The 22958-nt window shown below is 52.4% G+C and overlaps 3 protein-coding genes across 3 annotated transcripts; all 3 read right to left on the bottom strand.

Annotated features, from left to right (window-relative positions):
- Nucleotides 1–282: 282 nt before the first annotated feature.
- On the bottom strand, nt 283–1107 carry CTRU02_208231 (uncharacterized protein; the record flags this gene model as incomplete). The annotated part of the gene is made up of 2 exons (XM_036725831.1): nt 283–794; nt 885–1107. The coding sequence occupies 2 exons, from the start codon at nt 1105–1107 to the stop codon at nt 283–285; spliced, it is 735 nt and encodes a 244-aa protein (XP_036582545.1).
- A 2163-nt stretch (nt 1108–3270) lies between these two features.
- Nucleotides 3271–4263, bottom strand: CTRU02_208230 (cyclin-like protein; the record flags this gene model as incomplete). The annotated part of the gene is made up of 1 exon (XM_036725832.1): nt 3271–4263. The coding sequence occupies one exon, from the start codon at nt 4261–4263 to the stop codon at nt 3271–3273; it is 993 nt and encodes a 330-aa protein (XP_036582546.1).
- Nucleotides 4264–20123: 15860 nt separating this feature from the next.
- Nucleotides 20124–22064, bottom strand: CTRU02_208229 (nuclear localization protein; the record flags this gene model as incomplete). The annotated part of the gene is made up of 3 exons (XM_036725833.2): nt 20124–20598; nt 20662–21727; nt 22004–22064. The coding sequence occupies 3 exons, from the start codon at nt 22062–22064 to the stop codon at nt 20124–20126; spliced, it is 1602 nt and encodes a 533-aa protein (XP_036582547.2).
- Nucleotides 22065–22958: the final 894 nt, after the last annotated feature.

Genomic DNA, 22958 nt, shown 5'->3' with positions numbered 1-22958 from the left:
TCCCGCTGTCGCCGGGGGATGCGGCGGCCGGGGGCCATATTTTTGTAATTCTAGCTTTGCTTTACCTGCATGGATAGGCGTGGGAGGCAAATAGACAGGATCGGCTAGCCATCAGCCTCCGCTTGATACGAATTCCACTGTACACTCCTCTTTGATCACTTTCTTGTTTGTCGTCGTAGTAACTAGGACCTCGTGACAATAGTATGACAGCTGTAGCAGCTCAAACCAAGTCCATCTTACCTCGACTAACTCAACATCCATTGTGTGTTACGATGCTCTCTCTCAATCATCATCATCCGAATCAGAGCCATACGCAACGAGTCCCGTCTTGGGCTTCGCAGCCACACCCCCTTCCGAAGCTTTCCTCTCACCAACATCCGCCACCTTCACCTCGCCAACCTTCTTCTCACTGTCCTTCACCTCGGCCTTCTCCTCGTCCTTCGCAGCAGCACTCTTCTTGACCTCCTGCTCCCCCGACTTCTCCCTCTTAACGCCCAACCCCTTCGTCTCCTTCCTCCTCCGTTTCCTCGGTCCAACAGCCCACTCCTCATCACCCCCTTCCACGGCCGCCCCAGCACCACCTTCATCGCCACCATCCTCCCCCTCCACAGGCCGCTTCTGGTTCTGTGCCTTTCGGAACGCAGCAAGCCCTTCTTCCGTCTCCCTCCGCACCCTCTCCTCCGCCGCGCGCGCAGACTCCCTCACCTCGTCCAGAAAGTCAATCTCATCGTCGTCCAAGGGACGAAACTGGTTCTTGATTTTATTCGCCTCTTCAAAAGCAGCTTGTTTCGCGGCTACAAAAGCCGTCAGTCACTCGCATGAAACTTCAGAACTTATGGAGAATGGAAGAAGAAGAAGAAGAAGACACGGAGGGGGGAAAATACCTTTGTTAGCCTGCAATATGTCATACAGACTCTGTTCGCCCCCTTCAACGGCCTTGACACGCGCGTCCTCCCTCCTCTTCCTCTCGGCCTCGAGTTCCTTCTGCACGGCCTCCCACTCCGTGTTCTTCCTCGTCTCGCCTGCGTCGCCGGCTTTCGGCTCCGTCGCGGCCACGGCCTCGCCTGTCTCGGCGTTGATGGCGCCTGCTGAGACGAACCGTGACATTTTGTCCCTTTTTCACTTGCCTCTCTGAATTTATTTCTTCTGGAAGAAATAAGGCGGCTGGGTGGGGTGTTTCTTGACGTCGAGAAACCAGAACGTATAAGCTTGAAACCGTGGCCGAGATGAAGTACGCAGGTTAAGCAGGACTCGAACGCGTGCGTTTGGATTGATGACGAGGTTACCCGTGAAGAAGACTGATATTTTTATTTTATTTTATTTTTCCAACTCTTTAATATGTGAAAAAAAAAAAAAATGTAAATCTCTCGTTATGTACTGGGACTCGATTGAGAGGCGTCGCTGGAAAAGGATGATGAGAACGGCAAGAGTTCGGTGAGTGAGCGAGCGATGCACGCACGACATTGTCAAAATTGACGAATCACAACGGCCCAAAATGCCATACACCACCAGCACATGGTATTCCAAAAGCTCTCCACTTTCAACCCACGGCTCGTTTGTTCCTGCCTCCCGATTGCCACTCATATACTCGCAAAAACGATCATATCACTACTGAGCGTCGTCACACGGCTTAAAAATTAATGTAGCGCTTCAACTATTTTGTGTATTTCTGTTTGTCTAAGACTGCTCGTTCAATACTTTCGCTAGGGTCGCGCCCTCAGTCACTGCCTCTTTGCATTGACTTGTCCATGCTACTTTTCCTTTCCTTTCCAATCTCATCCGTCCCACAGTTATCCATATCCAAACCCCTTTTGATGTCAACAGGTCGTGACCTGCCGTGAGGGCAAGACCATGTTACCAGTCCCAGTAGCTTGTGTTTTCATATTGTTTCACAGTCTCAAATCACTGTAGAAGAAACAACCAATCCGCGGCGGTCCTTCTGAGAACAAGCCCGCATTATCTGCTGCCCTCCTGATAATTCATACTCCATAGCCATACCGCTCTCTAGTGAATGCCAATAATGACCAGAAGAGAAAGAAGAAAACAATAGGAGACGTCTAAAAATGTCATAAAAGAGAACGATGGGGTTTGACTGGGAAGCCACCAGTATTTCCTCTCGCCTGTTCATAAGCGAGGTCGTGACGGACTTCGCAAGCCACCCATCTGAAGAATGCCAAATAACAAAGTAAAAGAGAAAATAAAAGAAAACTCCAAAAAAAATCCTAACAAGGAGAGGGGTTTTAACCCCCCGTTTTGACCTGCGAGCGCAATGCAGAACACCTCTCCATGTGAGTCCCATTTTTTTTCATTCTTGCGAAACAAACAGAAGTCCGCGCAAAGCCAATGAGAAGAATAAAACATGATCCATATGTACCCTCCATTTCATGCAGCTCTTTTGCATTGGCGTGCCGACGCCAGAGATATCAAGCGTAGCCCGATGCCACCTCTAATGGAATTGGCTCGAGCCGACCGATTGCATGATACCATTTCCCATCTCGGGAAAGAAAACCGGACATGTACCGGCAAAGGGTTGAATTACAACAAAACAGCCATGATCCCGCGGCAACCCACAAAGGAAATAATGGGAGCAGGCGAAAGAAGATTGTCCGTGCTTCGCAGGTCCATCCCTACATATACCGGGAGACGCTACAGGTGTGGAGGCAAGGTGATAGTAAACATCCTCCTGCTGGCAGCACATCAGGTTGGTAGAAATCGAGTGTTGTCGGTGGCGATCGTACGTCGAAGGGGCGTCGAAAAAAGCGAATACAGATCGTCGAAAAGACCACCTACTACCGCACCAACACAAAAGAACCACAATATCTATCGTCCAACTCCAGGGGAATCGCAAAGGTAAACCGTTAAACGCCGGTAGTGAATTTTATCCGTATACCAAGGGGGTAAAAAAAGAATTAAAGAAATATGTCATTAGGGGTAGGACGCGCTGAACCATAAACTTCCGCCACTGACACATCAAGGACCAGATACTTCTTAGTCCCCTGGCGATTAATGTGTGCGGTAGGTCGGATGCATCGAAGCGGCTCCGTACCCGTATCGTGATGGTCGAAAGCCGACGTGGGGACCACCCGGTCAAATAACCGCTTCTTTCGGTTTCTCGTCGTGAGGGTATCTGAAGAATGCAAATGTATCGTCATGCCGAAAAAAAAAAAAAAAAGCCTGCGTCTCCGATGACGCTGGGCCTCCCAAACTTTTCCGATAACAAAATTCCTGCCAATTTCAAAGGCGAAAACGCCCGTAGGTGTCGCTGCAACCTCAGCCCATAACAGGCTGGCCAAAACCAGGGTGGGCAAAGTAGGCGGGCGGCTTCACAGCCGGGCCAACGCAGCTTGCACAGTTGCACTCAGCAACGCCATGCTCCCACATGGTCTGGTTGTAGCCATAGTGGCCAGGGTATGTGGCTTGGTTGTGGCGGTGATTGTAGTAGTTGTGCGAGGGCTGCTGGTAACGGCCATTCCATTGAGCGTTGGCAGCAGCTTGGGAGAACCACTCATTGTAGCGGGCGTTGGCTGAGGTAGCCGAGTTGATGTACTCGGGAGTCCCGTAGCCCGAGTCGGGAGGAGTGAGTGGTGCAGACTGCCACTGCCAGTTGCCGTAGGCCTGCTGGTGAGCCATCTCGTTGCGCTTGATAGCCTCGTAGCGCTCGTATTCAGCTGCCTGCTGCTGAACGAAGTTGTGGTAGGCCGAACGACCATTGTACCTGTTGAGGCTGGTGTCGATGGCAGGGACAAGTCTTTCGCGGTTGGCCCGAGCCGTAGCCTGATCCTTGAGGATCTTCCAGTCATCCCAGCTGGTGAGCCAAGCCTTGTAGTCCGCGCTGTAGTCCAAGTTGACGTAGAGACGCCATCCAGATTGCTCCAGCCACTCATGTTCCAGAGCGTTGAGCTCGGCGACGGGAATACCGCTCACCTCAGACCAGGAACGGTTCTGGAAAGTGTTGTCATCCAAGAACTTGCTGCCAAGCAACAGGGAAACCGTCAGCATACGCCAAACTTGACCCTCTGGTACGGTGTACGAAGGGTTGTTCTGCTTGAGCGTGTTGACTCGCTTCGCCAGGTAGTTCATACCCAAGAGAATGGTGCTCTTGGGAAGTCTTGTTGAAGACAGAATCTGGGAAACAAACTTGCGGAACGGCGGTGTGACGGCGGTGCTTGACAGAGGCAGAACAACGCGGGTAGCCATCTCAGCTACGAATTCGGCCATTTGGTCGACTTCGTAGTCAAGGACGGCACAGACACCTCCAGGCATGATTGCGGTGTTGAGAGGGTGGGACCGACGAAGATCTAAATGTGATCTCTGTCGGAAGAAGAGATTGCTCAAGGCGTCGGGAGAGGAGACACTTAACGGCACGGGGCAAAACCGCAGCGTAGTACCGGTGATGTCCAAAGCCGGAGGGTCGGGTGTCGTGTCGGTGGGGGGGTTGGAGGAGGTAACACTGTCCCTTAGTAACTGCAAATAGCCATCAAGGGTTGCGTGCCGTGCAGCTTCGGGAATGAACGTTGGGTGATAGCGGCGGAAAAGGAAATAGGTGATTCGTGGTTCGGCGGTCGGTGGACGGCTCGAAGGTCCAGGAAGAATAAGTATTCTTCGTGGGATGAATACCGTAGATGTCTGGCTCGAAAATGAATGCTCAAACGGAAGAGTCGTCAAGCGTTACAAGAAAAATCCAGGGCCACAAGACACCGGATGAAGAAAGTCGGGCCGTAGGAGAAAAGAAAGCCGCAATACTGTCTGGTTCGATTAAAAGTCAGCAAGAGCGCCTAGAGAGCAGGAAAACTTTGACTGTCTGTGCCTGAGTCTGATACACAAGCTTCGTCGAATAATGCGTCATGTATTGGCGGGCCGGTATTGGAGTGTTGGGAGAAAAGTTGGTAGTAGCTCCAGCGCAGGATACCCCCTGTGGGAAGCAAATGCAACTGATTGCATAAAACCCAGTAGAATGGTATCAGGGCAAGTATTGAGCCCAGCACTTGTTCTGGCGTTTGATCGGAGGCGTGGATTTGCGGGTAGGCGAATGAGCGGTCGGTTTATAACCCAGATTATAGTAATCCGAGGTACCGCGACCAGTGCCAAATCAACCAGTCCGCAATGCATGCGTCGCGAGATCTTGATTAAAAGTCGGGCATTGATCAAATAGGACGAAGCTCGCGTACCAGACTCTCGGCGACATAAAGGCGTAAAATCGGGACAACAGGCTGCTTACCTTGTAAGAAGGGAAACGTCAGACGGTTTCGCGATGCCGAAAGGACGGTGTTTCTCGGTTATGTTCGGAGGATAGAGCACACGGAGATGATCGTGTTCTGATAGCTCAACAGCAGAACCGACAGAGCGTTCGACCGTCGTGTCTTTAGTTGGTATAAGCAACTAGATGTCGGTCCGGCGAGTGCTCGCGAGAGGAAAATGAGATGATAGAACCTGAATCCTGGGTGTCGACGACTCGAAAGGGGAGGGAATTCGTGAAGAGTCGAGGACGGTGAATTTCGTCGTGATACGGCGGATTCGAAGGTTTGGATTTGGGGAGGAAAGGGTTGGGGGGAGGGGGATGAGGGAAAGAAAAAAGACGGGAGGAAGAAATTCGAGGAGTGAAATGGATGGGACGGGTCGGGTTGGGATGGAGGTGATGGAGATGGGGGAGGATGTGGATGGGGGTGAGGATGGTAGAAGAGTGGAGCGAGGAATGATGGCGGCATGCGTATGAATGGAGGCGAGAGGGCGAAGTTGGTAGGGTACGGGGATGGGTACAGTGAGAGGTACAGCGGTACAGCCCAGCAGTATCCGAAGGAAAGCAGGTTACAGAGTAGGCAAAGTAGGGTGGGTGGTAAGTTAGCACGGTCAGGAGGGTTGGCATGGTAGGTACCTGGACCAGCAACTGAGGGTGGGGGACAAGGTACCTCGGGCTTGTACCGGGCCAGACAAGGTAGGAGACTGAGAGGGCTGTCTTGTCGAGTGGATTTCTAGCACCTAACGTAGGTAGTTTACACAGCGGACGGGGAGACAAAAAAAAAAAAAAAAAAAAACTCGGAGTCTCGCGCTGCATGTACTTTTTTAGTGCCCTGAAGGGGTGGGTGCCGCTGTGCAGGATCTCCACGGGTTACTTGTGTCCATGTATGGCCTTTGGTACGCATCTAAGGTATCTGGGAACGTGCCGGCAAAGGCGACAATGGCAGAGAAAGTTGGGAATGGGTGGGGAAGGGAGCTGGTCGAAGGTACTTGTGACAGGTACATTCCCACGGAGCCTTGAACATTTGAACTACTATTGGCGCTGCACTGGAAACTGAAAGTGAGTGGTGGCAGGCCCCGGCTCACTTTGGTGGTAGGTACCGGCTAGGCTGTCACTGTAGACGACAGAAAAGAAGTACGAAAAACCCCCCCCAAAAAAAAACAGCTGGTGGGTCCCTCTTTTGCCCTGGGCCGAATGTGGAGTCGACAGGGTGACTGGTTCCCCCCCGATGAACCACCACGCTAAAAGAAGGCACGGAGATACCTGGTTTCTCAAAGGCGAAGGAGCAGACAGGAACAGGATACGTACCGCATCCGCAACCCCGTTTTAGGCCAGAGGGCGGATGATTGAGGACGATGTGGGTTCCAGCGTCCAGACTGGATGTCAAAGAAGGGAAGGGGCACTATTGACGACTCCACACCCCGACACCGCTGGAAACTGGGACATTAGAAAATCGGCACTCATTGGCTCCTGGCAAATGGTGGCCCCAAGTTCTCGTCGAGCGTGTACGTATGTGTACGTCGTTTATGTATTCGTGGATGGGGGATATGGATGGGGGGTGGGCAGGAGCATTGAACCGAATGGGGTGGAAGGACCGTCAACCTCCAGGCTCATATGCACAGTTGCAGTTTCCTTTGCTCTTGTTATTGCTGCATACGAAGGGGGTGGACACTCTCAGTCAGTCAGTGTGCGAGGCCAAAGGGGGAAAGGGAGGAGAGGAGCGCGACAGCTGGAGCAGGGCTGGAGCAGGAGCCACTTCTACGGAGGGGAGGAAGGCGCAGGTGATGAGAAAGAAAGGCAAGGAGCACGGAGTACGTGCATCATAGTAGAAAGCGAGGGAAGTCAGGCAGGAAGGGGAAGCAGGAGGCAGCGACAAGGGGTGAGGGCACATGCAGCACCAGCTGCTGCTGCTGCAAAGCACCCACAGACGATAGGTGCGCTCCTGGCGGTGCTTGCTGCTGCTTGGTGGATCAAGAGAAGGCCCAGGGCTCTTCCTGCCCTTCCTTTCTTTGCCTTCCCTGTCTGTTGCTCCTTGAATGAAAGCGCTACGAGGGGGACCTGCCGTGCTGGCTCACTCAAGGGCTAGGGTGTGGATTGTTTTTGGATGGGTGTCGACTGAGTAAAAGTCACGCTAAAACGCGACCACGACCAAAAAGAAAGGGAAAAAAAAAAAAAAACCCCTCTCCGGCGATGTACTGGAGAATCAGTATCAACACAGCCAGAGTGACAGCAACTCACCAGGCTACGTATCCATATTCATCCGCGACAAAGATTTCTTCCTGAATGCCACGGCCGAAAAGTTGGGTACTGGACATCGGGCAGTGGGTGATAGGAGGTACGCATCTCCACGTCGCCCCAGATGAAAGAGGGAAAAGCAATGCTGACAAAAGTCTGCAGCACGGAGTACGGATACGCGACAACAAACCTCAAATTCGAATCTTCACGGTTTGCCTACGTATTCGTCTTGACTTGCAGCCCTCTCCTCCACCATAAACTGACCACACACCCTGGGGCGTAATTGCTATGGCACCCGCGAAAAGCCAGCAAGTCATCCGGCCCTCGACAGAGGGCGAGAAGCAAAGAAAAAAAAACTAGAAAAAAAAAAACTCGTTAATGGCGGTTCGGGCTTTAGCGTACCTTGGTAATGGGATGACCCTGTCTCCCGAGGCTTCTAGATGTACAGGCGAGTATTAGACTAGCCTTGTGCAATTTGTGCCAGTTGCCTGTACCTTGCATGCGGGCCAGGGAGGTTGGGTTGTCGCGGGTAGAACAGGTATTCAACTGATCCGGGGCACCGAGGCAACATGTCTGGTACATTTTCATCCCTCTTTTGCTCTGCGGTCTGCTTGACCGCCTGCCACTAACGAATCCACGCTGCATAGGGACGCATTTCCTTACACATCTCAGGACAAGGGGCGTGCCAGGCACCCCCGGTCCAGGCCAGAACTGGACAGCGGTCATCGGCAAATGCAACACACTTCGCGCCCTGCCCTCGCCTCACACACATTCAATACATACACCAGTGACCGCTGAGGAGGTTGAACACACAGGCGCAAGTCCCCATCCCCTCACAGGCTGGACCTCCTTCTGGGCTCTGCGTCGCAATCAACCGTCCCCCGTCCCCTTGTTTATTTCGGGGCTCGGCGAATGGCAGCTCAGGGCTTGTCGCCCGCTTCCTGCAATTACAAAGCTGCAAAGGGCAAGGGACAATCTGTGCCAGTGGACTGTGCTCATCATCCGATCTGCTGGGTGATCGCTGCGGCCCAAGTCGAGCCCTGTTACCCAACTCCCAGACTATGACGACGGAATGCACCCAGTTAGCATCCACTCACCGTCACCCCTACCGCCGTTGTGCGTCTCCCCTACGGATACCTGGTGCCCTGAGGCGCTGAGCTTGGCCCATTAGATTTGCTCAGCATTTGCCTCACCTTCCGTCTGTTACTGTTGCTTTCGCCTGATAGACCAGAATGACATAGACGGATGATCACTGCAGACTTCGACCTGCCCACCGAATCAGCCACGGTTTGCACCGGTGCGTCCGGGCTTTGTGATGGGCTACCGAAACTGTCAAACGCGGCGGCACCTAGGAAAGGAGCATCAGTTCCGCCCCATTGAGTCGCTCAACGTCTTAGCGAACATTTACAGGCCGGCCTCCTCCAGGCTACAGGATACAGCCACTGATCACAAATACGATACGTCAGTGTGCTCCGTTTTGCCTCATTAAAACGAGGCAGCGCCTCATCACCGTCCTGAAAGTGCGGGCGACCCTGCTCATCATTCACTCTTCAGGGCCCCAGAGAATGTGGCTGCCAATGCCAGCTAGGCCACTTCGGGCTTGGCCGGCAAAAGGAAGAGCACAGCGCAACAAATACAACACAAAATCCAATCTTAGAATTTTATTACGGCAAAACATGGAGGCTTCATTCCTGCTCGTTGTCACCCTCGGATAAAGTAAAATAATAACATGATGTATGACGAAGCCTAGCCAAACGCGGCATTTTGGCACATCTTGTTGTTCCCGCAGCAGGACCCAATAGGCTGCCAGCACAAGAAAAAAAAAAAAAAAGAATACCGGTACTACTTTCATGTCCTTTGAATATGGAGGATATTGCAGCGGAGGGAGAGAAATACCGCACGCTCCACCACCCCCGGCACCGTGTTTCTTGACAGTGCAGACACATGTTTTCATATATTTGCTTTGCCTGGCTACACCCTCAGGGTGTGTTTCGGCAGCGGGAGGATCCACCGGCCAAACAGTACTGGCACACACACACACACACACTTACACACACACACATACAGAGAGGACCAAACCCAGGCATAGACACGCAACACACTAACCCCCAACAACCAACCATACCTGGGGGGGGCATGCTCCTACGCTATTCACACTCGAACCAAAACACCATTTAGACTTGCTTGGGCAACGGTGCTGCTGGTTCAGCGGTGGCCCAGGCACTGATGATCCAGGCTCATAGGTTCGTCATCATCTCCGGGGGGCGGCAAGGCAATTTGCTTCTGCCTATGCACCTCAAACACTTGAGGCATCGCTGCTAGACTTTGATATCCAGACCACCTATTGGGTCTCGGTTCTATCATGGGCACGCGGCACCACTCGCTCCCTTCGACCTTGCTTTGTCTAGGACTCCCATCCATCGCTGGCTATCCACACAGCATAACCTCCGAATATCCGTTTTCAGGGACCCCTTCTTCTTCTTGAATTGAGTCGCAATCTCCATAAACAGGATGCAATGCCATGTCTTCGTCGGTACTAACCATGCTCGGACCTCTGATGGGGCCAGTATCTCTGTCCAGGCTTGGTACAGCCACAGCACTGGGCATCAGATGATCCACTCGGCCAACCCGTTACCTACTTTCCCAGCACCAGGAAGACAGCTGCACCAAATGGTGCCCCAATTTGAGCCTTCCTTCGTTCAAGGGTGAAGGGGGCTGGCTGGAGGCTGGAGCATCCGTGCCATCGTAGCATTTAGCACTTGTACCGGGAGTTGTCTGGAGCCCCTGAGCCAACAAATCCAGAAACCCACTGTACTGCTTAAGATCGCATTACAGGCACAGGCCATTGCTTGCCACCGCGACTGAGGTCGGAGATGCTGGCCCAACTGGGCTGACAACAGTCCACAACGATCACGTGCGGCATCAATTCATGTGTTTTCTACACACTCTTTCCTTTCGGACGACATAGGCAACGGCGTTACATCGACAGCAAATCAATCGACTATTGTTGTCACAAAGTGAGACCTACGTTCCGCCCACATGCACTGGCAAGAACTGCATCACTCTTTGCGAGTATGCAAGGGCTTCAATAGTCTCTGGCGCGACACATAACGGTGAGGCATCGAGGCATCGATATGGAAATGGGAAATGCCGTCTGCCCTGGTTGCTACTGACGACACTGCCGCTGCTCGGTAATAGCAGAAAGAGAATTAAATAAGTCACTTCTGATTGGCTCGTTCAAGCCCTCACCGTAAGGTTTAACGAATCACTCCAAGCGGTCAACATGAGCCAACCCTTCAACGTTGCCCTGCTCAGAAAGTAGCAGCCTTTCAGTCCTCCGTTCCTCCGTCCCGTGCCTGAGTGAGACCGGAGGGGTCTTTGAAAATACGGATAGAGAAGGGAGGGCACACACACCGATTGCAGCTCTGCCAAATCCTTACAGATGACAAAGCCCATAAACACTGATTGACAGACCGGTCACCGGTCAACTTTTTACTACGAATTGAACGCGATGAAGAACAGACCAACATCGCACGGCGCTACATTCAACAAAAGACTGTTGATTTTAATGTTGAATAGATAGCTGGCATAGAGGCGTGAGGGGGCAAAAAAAAAAATCTCGTTACTCAAAAGATCAACCACAACGAGGATCAAATTTCGAAAAAAGATCATGTTGCACTTTGGGTTACGAGTCAAGCAGGACAGCGGACAAATGAAGTTGGCCCAAAATCACAGCAAGTTCTCTGCGTCTGCGGTCTGGATGTCTGCACCCTTTCCATTCGGCCTGTCATACCACCATGATCCAGCGAGGCGTAAAGCCGGTCAACCCGGCCTATGATAATGATACCCCTGGCGTGTCCAAGACCTCCGGCACAGTGCGGTCCCCCAATCGAGAATGAAGTCGACCACCACACACAGGCACGCAGGGCAGACCCCATGAACAGCCATGAACAGGGTGTCTCTGGCAGTGCCTCATGTTGAGCAAACGCGTGGGCCGCGGCAACCCTGCCCTGGATGCACTTTAGCAAAGAATCTCAAGACCCGTTAACATGCAGGACGTGATACACTGAGAAATTCTCAGGTGCAACCACCTGACGGAGATATTTTCATAAAATTTGGGCTGGCGATCTGTCCTTCCCTTTCCAGCAAGGTGGTTGACTCGACAAGCAGAAGTTTTCGTACACAACATTGCGAGTACCCTGTGACGGCGAAACTTTTGGTCTCTACGTGTACGCCTCTGATGGAGCAGTGGACAGACAGAGCCAGCACCCGCACCCAGGGCGGGCCATTGCCTGTTCCTTGGGTCTCACTAACACCCGAGCCACATTCTCTCGCGCTCCCCCGGCACCGCCTGTTCTATGTATATCTCGGCCTTCCAACTGCGCCAAAGATGGGCTGCGACGCTACGGGGGTTTAGGGGAACTGGACCCTGAAAACGGATCTCACGAGGGCATAGCAGCTCGCCCGAGACGGATGGCTCTCGGTGCCAACGCTGGAGGTTCCAGAACTAATGACAGCTCATCCCCCGTAACTGGTCATTCGCACTCCGTGAGGCGTATGTCGGGTCTTCGTCACTTGGTTCAAGCCCTGAGGATCTTTGAATACTGGGATGCCCCATTCACAAACGCCAGCGCCAACAAAAGCCCACGAGGTTGAGATCCACATTAGACGCAGAGAATACACCAAACGCCAAAGTGGTCTTTCTCTGCCTGTTAGACTCGTGCCTCTCAAGGGTCCGACTCCACCGTCCATCTTTAGCGGATGGGAGGCAGGCCATCAGGGCTCTGTCAAGTGGAGAAGCCACTGGGGCTGGACGAAAAGCTATTGAATCGGCTACATCCTCTGCACAAATTTTTGGTGTTATTTTTTTTTTTCCCTCTACGCTTCCCCTCTTTTAGCATGGAAAAGCCACCGTTGATCAGATTACCTGCATGTTGGGACCACTGGGCACCTTCACCGCAACTAAGTTCGAGGGGAACCTAGAATGGGGTGGGCATGGTAAGAGCTCCATTCCGATCTTGATGCCCCCTTCGCAGTCGAGGACCCGTCGCGATACTACGTCCAGACGACAAAGCTCCTGATCCACGGGTGCATTTCATTACACATCATGGATATACTGCGTACAAAGCGCACTTGCCGATGATAGTTGTACGAAGACAGCCACAGAAAACCTGTCCAATAGTACAGAAATCATTAGATCGTCGCGACTGGCCAGCCTGAATCAGGGCCCGGGAACACGCCGAGAGTATCGGCCCCCAAACTTCTTTTCTTCTAGGCTCTACCTTTGGTTAGGCTGGCAGGCAAGGAGAATTTTTCCAGGGTTCAAGGAAACTTCTAAAAGTATTAAAAAAATTTGTCGGCCGCGTGGGCTGATCATGGCCGGCTTGGCCTGTCATGGTTGACGAACGAATCTTCTCACTGTCCTCCCTATCTCGAGTTTGCCTGGCTTTGCACCCTCTACGGCCAGACGCCGAGAAAAGGCCTGCTGTCCGGTTACAAGGTATCTTGCACCCAATGACGATGACTGGATGCTTCGTGCCCTATCCTGTCCAATGCCTGCCATGGCTAATGTTCTCGACCTACCCTTTACCTGCCATCACTCGAAGCGCTATTGGCATGTTAGTATTAACTCTTACTCGTTCGTTCGAGTCCCGTGTGCCCCCAGCCGCCCAGCAAATGCACGGACTGACATACCTGGTCGATGTTTCCAAGATTCGATGGTTGGTCTACCATGGCTGCGGCATACTTGCATGCAAGGTGCAGCTTCCCCGACGCCGACGGTTCCGCGTCGTCAAACGCACCTATCCTAGGGGCCTCCTGCTCATGGGCCCTCTTACCCAGCTGGAACGGACTGCGACCGTTGAATTGTTTTGACAATTGACATGTCCAGTGTCCAGCGTCTAGCGTCAAGCCGCAGGCGGACGACGGCGGGCGGTGTAAAACTGTTGACGCCTAGAAGGGAATTGGGTGACTGCATTCAACTTCTGAGATTTCCGTCTACGGGGTTCATCGCCAGACTTGCCGTGTGGACATAACAAAGAGACTCATATGTGACAATGTGTCATTACAACACACACCCACATCTGACTTGAAAGCGATCGTTGCCCAACGTGCCCATCCGCCGTGGGACAGGAACGTTCTACATGTGGCTGTACATCTCAGGGTCACCTGTCACTGGTACCATACACAAGAAACCGCGCATTCTGACAACCGATAATGACTTGTTGTTGCCTTTTCCCCCTCAACCCCGCAGCAGTGCGTGGAACTTCGTGCCGCGTTTGGGGTCCATCCAACTTCCCCCCTGACGCAGAGCATCGTGTGCAGGCGTTGAGTTTGAAAGCACGGTAAGAAACTACAGGCTGTGGACAAGTTATCTGTGATAGGCGGGGGGCTATCGGAGCTGGTGGAGTGAACGGTGTGCACCGCTGTTCCTGTGGAGATGGCGATAAAAATGCCGCTTCTGCTAGTGAGTGCCAGCGACTGTTGCAGCAAAACAAGTCGAGATTATGCTCCCTCTGGCCAAGAAAACTCCAAAGAAAAAGGCACAGGAGGCGCATCATGGAGATTCTGGCGGGTCCGGGAGGAAGCTATCGGGTCCAGAAACGCCCGCCCTTCGTTCCGCACACCCACTCCCGATCGGGTCCAATGGTGTCCAACGGAACGCATCACGACCCGTCACTCGCTGATTTTGCGCAGCCTTCTTGACGTAGTCATTCTCGCCACCACCACCACCTAGTCCGTGACTCTCACATCCGTCAAGGAACCTTTCCCACGTCCCCCACACCCACGCTCACACCCAAACACGTTAGCAGGCAGCGAGAGTCAGCCAAGGCTTCCAGAGCCAGACGACAACGGAGCCAGAAGATGCACGTTCGATCTTTCTGTCCTTGTCCGCCCATCCTCTATTAGGTCAGCACAGACTTTTGAGTATGACCCCTCCAATTCACACATCATAGTCCATACGATTGGCTGTGCTAGAGATAGCCAGCCATCGTCACTCTCTACACTAACACAGCGTTGCCATGACCAACCTCTTTCTCCCTTGGCGGCTACCAGTCCCGGCCACCGAGGAGAGGTTCTCCACAGCGACGACGCGCCGTCGCCAATGTCTGGGTAAACTCGGGCTCATACTTCGCCTCTGTGGCCCCAAATGGACACGCGCTTGCTAGAGTGCTTGCAGTAGTGCCTTACTTTGGCGGGCGGCGAAAGAAAGCGGTAATGATGGGCGAGGTTGGATGTACACATTGAACTCGCTGGGTGTCTTCACGATGACACCGATGAGGCCTTTGTTTGGTGACGAAAGTAAGCATCGTCTCTCCCACCCCGCTTCATCGAGGTGGTCAGTCTCACTTGTTGGTGCGTGGTATCCGTACCTACCTGACGCATGCCTGTTTTGTATGTCTATGCCCACGAACCGGTGTTCAGCTATTCTTGTCTTTCTGCAGAATAGGCAGTCAGAGCTGAAAAGCCGACAAGTGTTGAGCAGGTGGAAAGTAAACGGGCAACGTGACGTACTGCCGCCACCCATCATCCTACACGCTTTAGAATTGTCTTGACTGTCAGCCTACGATCCAAATCCTACCTCAAGTGTCAATAAATCGGGTTGTCATTACTCCAGTCTGGGGTTTGCCCTTACGACCTACTTCTCCCGTTGCGTTCAAGCGCTTACCACCTACCTCGCACACCTACTCGAAGCCTCATTCGTGCACCGAGACGCCTATGTCACGTACAGCGGGCGATACGGAATCTCTTTCTCCTGTTGCCTACGGTGGGCGCGGAATCCAGCAACCTTGACATGGGACAGGACAGCATTGCATTGCACATCCGACTCTGAAGGATTTTTGGGTGAACTCCTTCCCTACTCCTCGACGGGCGTGCTCTAGTTTACGGCACAAAGTAGGCACCCGGTGGTCTGACTACGCACTCTCTGCGCCATTGCAGCCACGGCAGGTGAGCAATCCCTCTGCCGGAAGGGAGGCTTGATGTTCATTCAGTCGTCCATCCGCCACGTCCACACACACAAACACATACACTCAGCCCTTTCAGAGGTCGCGCCAGACGCAAAACGGCTATGCGTGTACCGCGTGGCCTTAGCCTGTGTTGGTTGGCCTGTTTGGTTTGGCGGCCTTTTTGGCTCTTCTCTTCCCGCAACCTGTGTCCGTCTCAATTGGTTTGCAATAGTGCTGGCAATGGATCACACATGCATAAAATCTCCCGAAACTGGTAGTGGTTGTAAAGTAGCGATATGCAAGCGGTGAGAAGGACCTGCGTGACCAAACTTGACGCCGAACGCCTGCTTGGCATACCGACGTCTCACTGGGGGGATTTGGACGCCGACTTAGCCTGGATTCGTCTTGCTCGATTTGAACTGGTGATGTCTTGGGTCATCGTAGGGCTAAACTATTGAAAGGCACTGGCGATCGAACGGTGGTTCGAGGCTCCCTTGCTCGCCCACCGACCGCTGGGCCACGGGTCCCGTACGCGTACACACACCGTGTCGTCTGTCTACGCAAGCTACAAGCTACATCTAAGCAGGCCAGAGTGTGCGTGGCATTTCGGTGCCTTTTTTTTTTTTTTTGTCGGTCCTCTGCTGCCACCTTGGCGGTCTGGCCGCTTAGGTTAATCTCGGGCTTAGGCTAGGTCTGTGGATGCTAATGCTAACTACTGCATCATAGTCCTGTGACCGTGGCGAGGGAAAACTATGCCGGATGTTGCCGTTAGGGTTTATACTTTTGGATGTTGTTTGCTCGTCCGTTGGCGGGTGACTAAGCTGGACACTCGGGTTTGAGTTTGTGCAGCGTTCTGAGCGACAACATGGCAACGAGCGGTGATTGATGAGGTGAGAGATAATTGTCTAATTGCTTGGATGGATGCTTTCGTCTGTGGTGTGCTCTGATTAGTTGCCATAGCAGAGTAATAGTCACTTTGGAATATGTGTTTACGACTAATGTCAACAAATACGATATATGATAGTAATGATATATCATAATCGAGAATTTTCTGTCTAGATATTCAAGTTAATACGAAACTCCTGCTGTCTGACAAGAGATAATATATGATATTCGCTTTCTGTATAATACATCTGGTTTCTTCCGCCGATAGACGAAATAAAAGGGGTTCGAAACGTGTCCGGTCCCGGCAGACCGTTAGACTTTCGGAGTTCGGCTAGCTGACAACGAGGGTATCGGATACCAATTTTTTATTTACTGCGTACTCAGAAACCTGGTTGTATATGAGGCATAAAGGACGTGAAAGTCGGGATGAAGTGGGTTGGTTTCGTGTGGGCGTAGGATGAAAGTTGCGACGGTCTGGGCGTTGCCGTACGGGCTGAGTTGATTTTTTTATCCCTCCCCCAGTGACAACTTGGCAAAAGGGCCGTTGGGCGTACGGAAGGAGAATGGGGATACTGAAAGTGTTAAAAATAGTACTCGAGAAGATGGATACGAAAAAAAAGCTAGCTCTTGAGTAAAGGCGACTGGAGATGTTTGTCCGAAGGGAAAGGAGTCAAAAGCGCAGCAATGGCTCAGTCGGGCGACAGTCTTCCAGCTGGACGTACATCTACATCAAGAACGTACATGCATATTCGATACCTTAGGAATAAACACGGCGTATCTCCAACGGGTGATTGCAAACGTCCTCCTCGGGAACAAGCCCCAAGCTGCTGTATCTGCTTCAGCTTCGGCCTCAGCTACATACAGCACAGGTGCAGTGTAGTAAATAACAGTAAAATAAAGCATAGATGATGTCACGCCCGCAGGCCCCGATGAGGCCCCCGATGAGCCCTATGCAGGAAAAAAACTATATCTCGCTTTCCGTCTTTCCCTCTATACTTTGCATTGTTTCGTATTGTTTGTGTGCCTTTTGGACTTTTTTTTTAGCTGCCGCTTTGATAGGCGCGGCCCGCCCGCGATGCGAGCTTTGATGGGAAGCGTCCTACGTCAAGAGCCACGGGCGTTTGTCGGAGGTACGAGGGAGGGCAATGGGGGAAGGACCGCGACGTGCGCCGAGCTATGTGCCGGGAAGCGGTTTTGACTTTGTATGCTGTCCGTCTGGAATCCGGGGGGGACGGGTTATGCGAAGAAGTTGTTGCGCTTTGCAAGATTTTTTGGGGGACTTTGCTGAAGAGGATGCTTTCGGGATGAACTTGGATCGTGGTGTGGTTTGTGAGGGCTTTGGGGGTGGTCAGTCTGAGGATATCTTTGCATTGATTTAGGGGTTAGAATTGAGGTAAGGGTTCAGAGGTTGAGCCGGTTGAGCCGGTGTTACTTTTGCGTCTGGTGAAGAGTCTGAGATTCACGGCTGAGACCAGATGAAGTTGGACTGAGAGTTTTGGGTACGTCTTTGGTCAATGTGACTTTACTAGAAGAGGGTTCGTGAAGAAGCAAGAGGGAGCACCTGTCAAGTCTAACATAGTCGGATGGGTCTCTGAAACAGGCAAGTCAAAGTGGTGAGTTGAAGCAGAAGCGGTATAGTAGTACTTCATTGATGGCTTGACGCCTTGGTCTCTGGGGCAGTCGTTTGCTTTCGAGCTTTGGACAAGTTGCAAACTGATTTACATGCGTTCAAATGTTGGATTGAGGCTTTGGAACCTACGAACATGTTTGGTTTGTATAAACAAAACCACAGGAAACTTGAAGCTGTTGAGTAGCTAGGGGCACGTTTCGGTGTTAGTCCTCACTACCGACAGATCAGTTCATTTGGCATCACATTCTCGTCTGTCCGTAGTTTTCTAAGACTTGTTCGCCTCGCACCAGCCGAGGCTGCGCGACGTGATGGTGGTGCGGGGCTGGGCTACTCTAGGGATATCGGCGCTCGCCGTCTGAAATATCAAGTCTAGTTGTAGTGGATGAGCGGGATACGTGGAGAAGAGGGTGATGGAGGGCACCGGAAGGACCGAGAGGCCGGAACGTCCCACATGATGCTTCATAGCGAGAGTGTGCTTCTCTCTCTCTCGTGTGGCCGCGAATCGGATACAGCCGTCGTCCGCACCGCTGCTTCCGTGGGCTAGTTTCCGGGCAGCCGCCGTCGAGCTGGACTACAATGCTGTCTCGTAAACTTGTTTAGTCGAGTCCCTCCAAGGCTGAGCACACGACCACGGCTCTGGAACTATGGGTGGTAGCTAGCTCTATTACCTAGCCACGTTAGGCTTGTGTCGTGTGCGATCTAGAAACCTAGTCCTCGGGAACGGGGATGTATGTCAGATGACCACTCAACAGGTAAAACTTCATTTGTTGTGTGATTTCAAGATTACAATGCGGACACATGTTGGAGTTGACTGAGTCACTTCGATCCGATTCCCGAGGCAATACCAATTATTGTGTTTGCATGGCTATGGGACCCGTTCACTTCACTCGTGATCCAATAGCCATTTTACCCCCGATGTTTGTAAATCACTAGTACATGCTGGTAATAGAATAGTCTTAACTTTACACATACTTGATGTAGCATGCGGTTATACTACGTGCCGCTTCATGTCTTGAACGTCTTGTATGTGCTCATCCCATCAGACTGATGTTGATAATCTTGACGGAGCCAGGCTAGTATTAAGTGTCACGTAACGACTCTAAGATGCAAAGAAGCAATTGGGGGTTTTAAAAGACCGTCGAGCTAATATCATGCTCTTCTTTACTCATGCCTGACGCGTTACAAGCACTCGAGTGCATAAGTTAAACAGCTTGGATCTTTGAGTAGCTAACATAGTCACGTCGGGCACAGAAAACGCAAGACTACGTATGATTCTAAATGTGAACTGTATTTTTCCTGCGTGAACCTCCGTGGCCAGTAAAGCACAAGGCAAGTCCTGGAGACTTGGCGTCAATCTCCATCACACCCACACAAGAGGCTCGTCGTCTGTATAACCCAAAAAACTACGCCGGTGAATGTTTCGCTCGGGAACTACAGGAGAATGTTTCAGTAAAAGGAGGTTATCTTAATCCCTCGCTAGTTCTATTGGTCATAGAAATGGAACTTGTACGTTGTCTACTCTCTGGCACTGGCTGTCTGTACCCATTTATTTCTGGTTCAGCGTAGAGAACTGAGCCTGTAAACAGCTTCGAAAAGGCGGTTGACAATATCAAAGTCCCAAGTGAATACCGACACAACAAAATCGCTGCGGACTTGTTCAATGTTTCCACACGACTCCTGAAAGCGCCCGTTTAACCATCTCCATAGTACAGTGCTCAGTATCAAGTACTGATGTTGCCATAGCAGACACACCACAGCGCCATCACAATACACAAGACATTGGCCTATTCCTCAATTGAGCCATCATGAATCATCTAATCCTACATACAAGCCTAAATCACCCCCCCACACACATCCCCTCTTCGCTTTTGTTCTCCCTCCCTCCCGTGGCGAGGTTATCCGCCAAAAGTTCCTTCCAGAAAGCAAAGATATTAGCATGGCAAAACCACCACCATGTCCGGTTTCCCAAACCACCCATCCCCCACCCCTGAACGCCGGGCCAACAGAACCCACAAATTCCCCAAATGCAAATCAAGTCGTCGTCCAAGCCCAGATGCTACGCGCCCAGCACATGTTCACACGCCTCACGAACCTCGACCCCGCAGAAGCTACACGCAGGCCGCGCGAAGGCCGTCTCGAAACGTCCGTCGGGGGTCCCGTAACATCCCCAAGTGGCATACGCTTCCTCCTAAGAATGCTTACCCTGCGGCACTATCGCCTTGTCGATCTGGATGCCGCCGCGCGCCATCGTGTCCTTTTCGTCACCGAAGCGCGATTCAAACTCCCTCTGGTCTGCCTGATGTCTCTCGAGAGATTCACGGCACTCGGGTGGCAAGAGGGCCTTGAGATCGTCGCCGATGGCGAGGATGCCGTTGAAGGGCTTCAGGAAGTCCGGCACGTTGTCGGGGCGCTTACCAGCAGACTGGACGCCCGCGCGCGGGGTTTCGTATACAATGTCCACCACGTTGAAGTTGCGCTGGACCGCGGACGGGACGGCGGGGAAGGCGGCGGTGGCAGGGGCACCTTTTTCCGAGGTGACGATCTCGACGCGGGCGCGGGTAGGCTGTGTGTTCACTGGCTGCTGCATCAAGTTCGTGTGGATGTCGTAGGCGCCCTTGCGAAGGTTGACCATGCGGATGGCGTTGATGCGGCTGTTAAACTCACTACATTGCTGTTAGAACCACCGTCTCGTCAATTGCGCTGCAGGAAAAAAAAAAAAGGCTTACCTTGCAGCGCGAGCATGCTCTAGTTGCCAGTTGGTATCGTTGACGTTCACCCTCTTCTTCTTGACCTCCGTCAACCCAGCTAGCGGATCGGACGCGGCCGGCGTCTGGTTGGTATGGTACACCGCACTGGCTCCGAACCACGCAACGTACTGATTCGAGTTGTACGGCTGGCTGGGATCGAACACGTCTGCCGGATCCGCAAGCTCACCCTCAGCCACGCCAGCGGCGCGCTGGTCCGCGACACGGTAATCATCTATAATGTTCCGTCCACCAACAATGATTCTTGCGCCAAACTCGACGAACACAGATCGTGCAGTGACGATACCAATCGCACGTCCCTTGTACGAGTGAGGGATGATGTTGCGCTCAATCATGTCCATCTTTTCATCATCGCTCACGATAATCTTGTACAGCTTCGGATGCTTGTTGAAGAAGAGATAACTGTCCCTGAAGCCCACACAACGCGCCGGCTCCGTGGACAACATGTACTGCCTCTCACCACGGTCCTTGACCGTGAACGTACGACACCGGTACTGTCGGCCGCCCTGTAGATTACCGAGCTTGTCGACCTTGGTCTCGCCCTCTGGGTCCTCGGGCAACACGCACTCGTCGTCGACAATATCGACCTCGGTGCCCTCCTTGTCGATGACTTGTTTGAGCTTGGGTGGGGCCTGGCCGGGAGCTGGTCTGCGACCGCCTCTGCCACGCCAGCCGCCGCGACCTCTCCGACGAGGCGTGTCGGCTTCTGATGCAGGCACGGTAATCATATTGTCCCATCCGGGCGGCTTGTTCTTTGGCGGCCTTCCGAGTCGCTTGCGGCGGACGACGGGCTCGGTCGGAGGAGTAGGTTCTTTGGCCGAGGGTTCGGAGTCCTCTCCGTCGTCGTTAGCTGGCTCCTCTTCGCCATCATCGTCGGCTCCTTCCTCCTCTTCTCCGGACTCATCGGCCTTCTGTTCGTCATCGTCTTCGTCGTCTTCCGGAGGAGCCTCAATATCAGGTTCAGATTCGACGGCCTCAGCAACGGGTTCGTCATCGTCAATGCCCTCGAAGATTTTGGGAGTGCTTTCTAAAACGGAATACTGGTCAGCAAAGCTGTTGCGCATTTCCACTGTCCATAGATATCATGGGATGGCAGTGAATCTTCAAAAAAAGGAGCTGTCCAGGACGCAGGGTCGCATAAGTCGGCCAGGAGAGCTGGCGTCTCAGAACGCGACTGGGAGCACCCCTAAAACAACTACAACAATGAAATTTCCAGAGCCTCGTGCACTCATTTTGGCGACAGAGAATCTCGAAAGAACTTCAACACGATCACAAGGGAAGCAATAGAAAAGGCTGTACTCACGGAGCGCTGCAGAGGCGCGCTTAGCCGCAGCTCTGCCTGACCTAGACCGTCGTCCTCCCATGTTGAAGGCGACGCGGATTGGGAGGTATGCGCTTGGTGGTGAGGGGGTAGCGACTATGTTGATGCAGGTCGCAGGGTTATGGGTGTGCGAGGCTGAACGGTTGATAGCGCAGGTCGAGATGGAGTCGCGACGACGCGAGACAAGGCTCAGAGGAGAGTGGGAAAAAATAATTGGGGTCTTCCAACACGTGATGTGATTGGTTGGTGCTTACGGTTCCGCAAAATTTCACACTGTGATTTACACTGTACATGATCGGACTCAAAGGGGCGCATCAACCCATTATCATTTACTACCTGTATCACAATACATCACGGAGCTTCCGGGCACTGTTTGTCAAATAATAATTGCTTAATGATTCAATTAAGTCTTTTTTTTTTTTTTCTTTCCTCAATTTATTCTCTGGTTACCAAGTCCAAGAGCCATCAGGGAATATCTGCTGAAATTACCAATTAACCTCTCGTACTTCCAATTCCAAACGAAAGAATCCTTTTACGACCCATGAAGCAAGCAAGAACAATTTGTCCATTCGCGGTCGACCTCCTTGCTCTGATGTTCCAAGAGCTATGAGACTGCGCCATTCCAGGCGACTTAAATCGAACCACGGCCCAGGACAACTAGACAGAAGGGAAACCACCCCTAAATGCCCTAGTAAGTAGTTCGGCACGTCCATATATGCGACTACCGGTTAAACATTGCAGCCGGCTGCAAGAGGGTTGGATGATGCCAAATGGCCATCGGCTGGTCCTACTTCTGCTGGGCTAAACGGAAGTTGGACCTCATCTGGCGCCTCCAATTTGAATATGATATCGGCATCATCACCCCCTGCGAAACTGAGGTCCCCAGCACCTCCCACGTGAGCGCAGTAGTTGGCGTGACAGTTGTAAGGACAACCGG

Source organism: Colletotrichum truncatum, assembly GCF_014235925.2.
Source record: "Colletotrichum truncatum strain CMES1059 chromosome Unknown Contig_0005, whole genome shotgun sequence".
Classification (NCBI taxonomy): Eukaryota; Fungi; Ascomycota; class Sordariomycetes; order Glomerellales; family Glomerellaceae; genus Colletotrichum; species Colletotrichum truncatum.
Note: the sequence above shows the minus strand (reverse complement) of the source record. Positions and strands in the feature narration are given on the sequence as shown.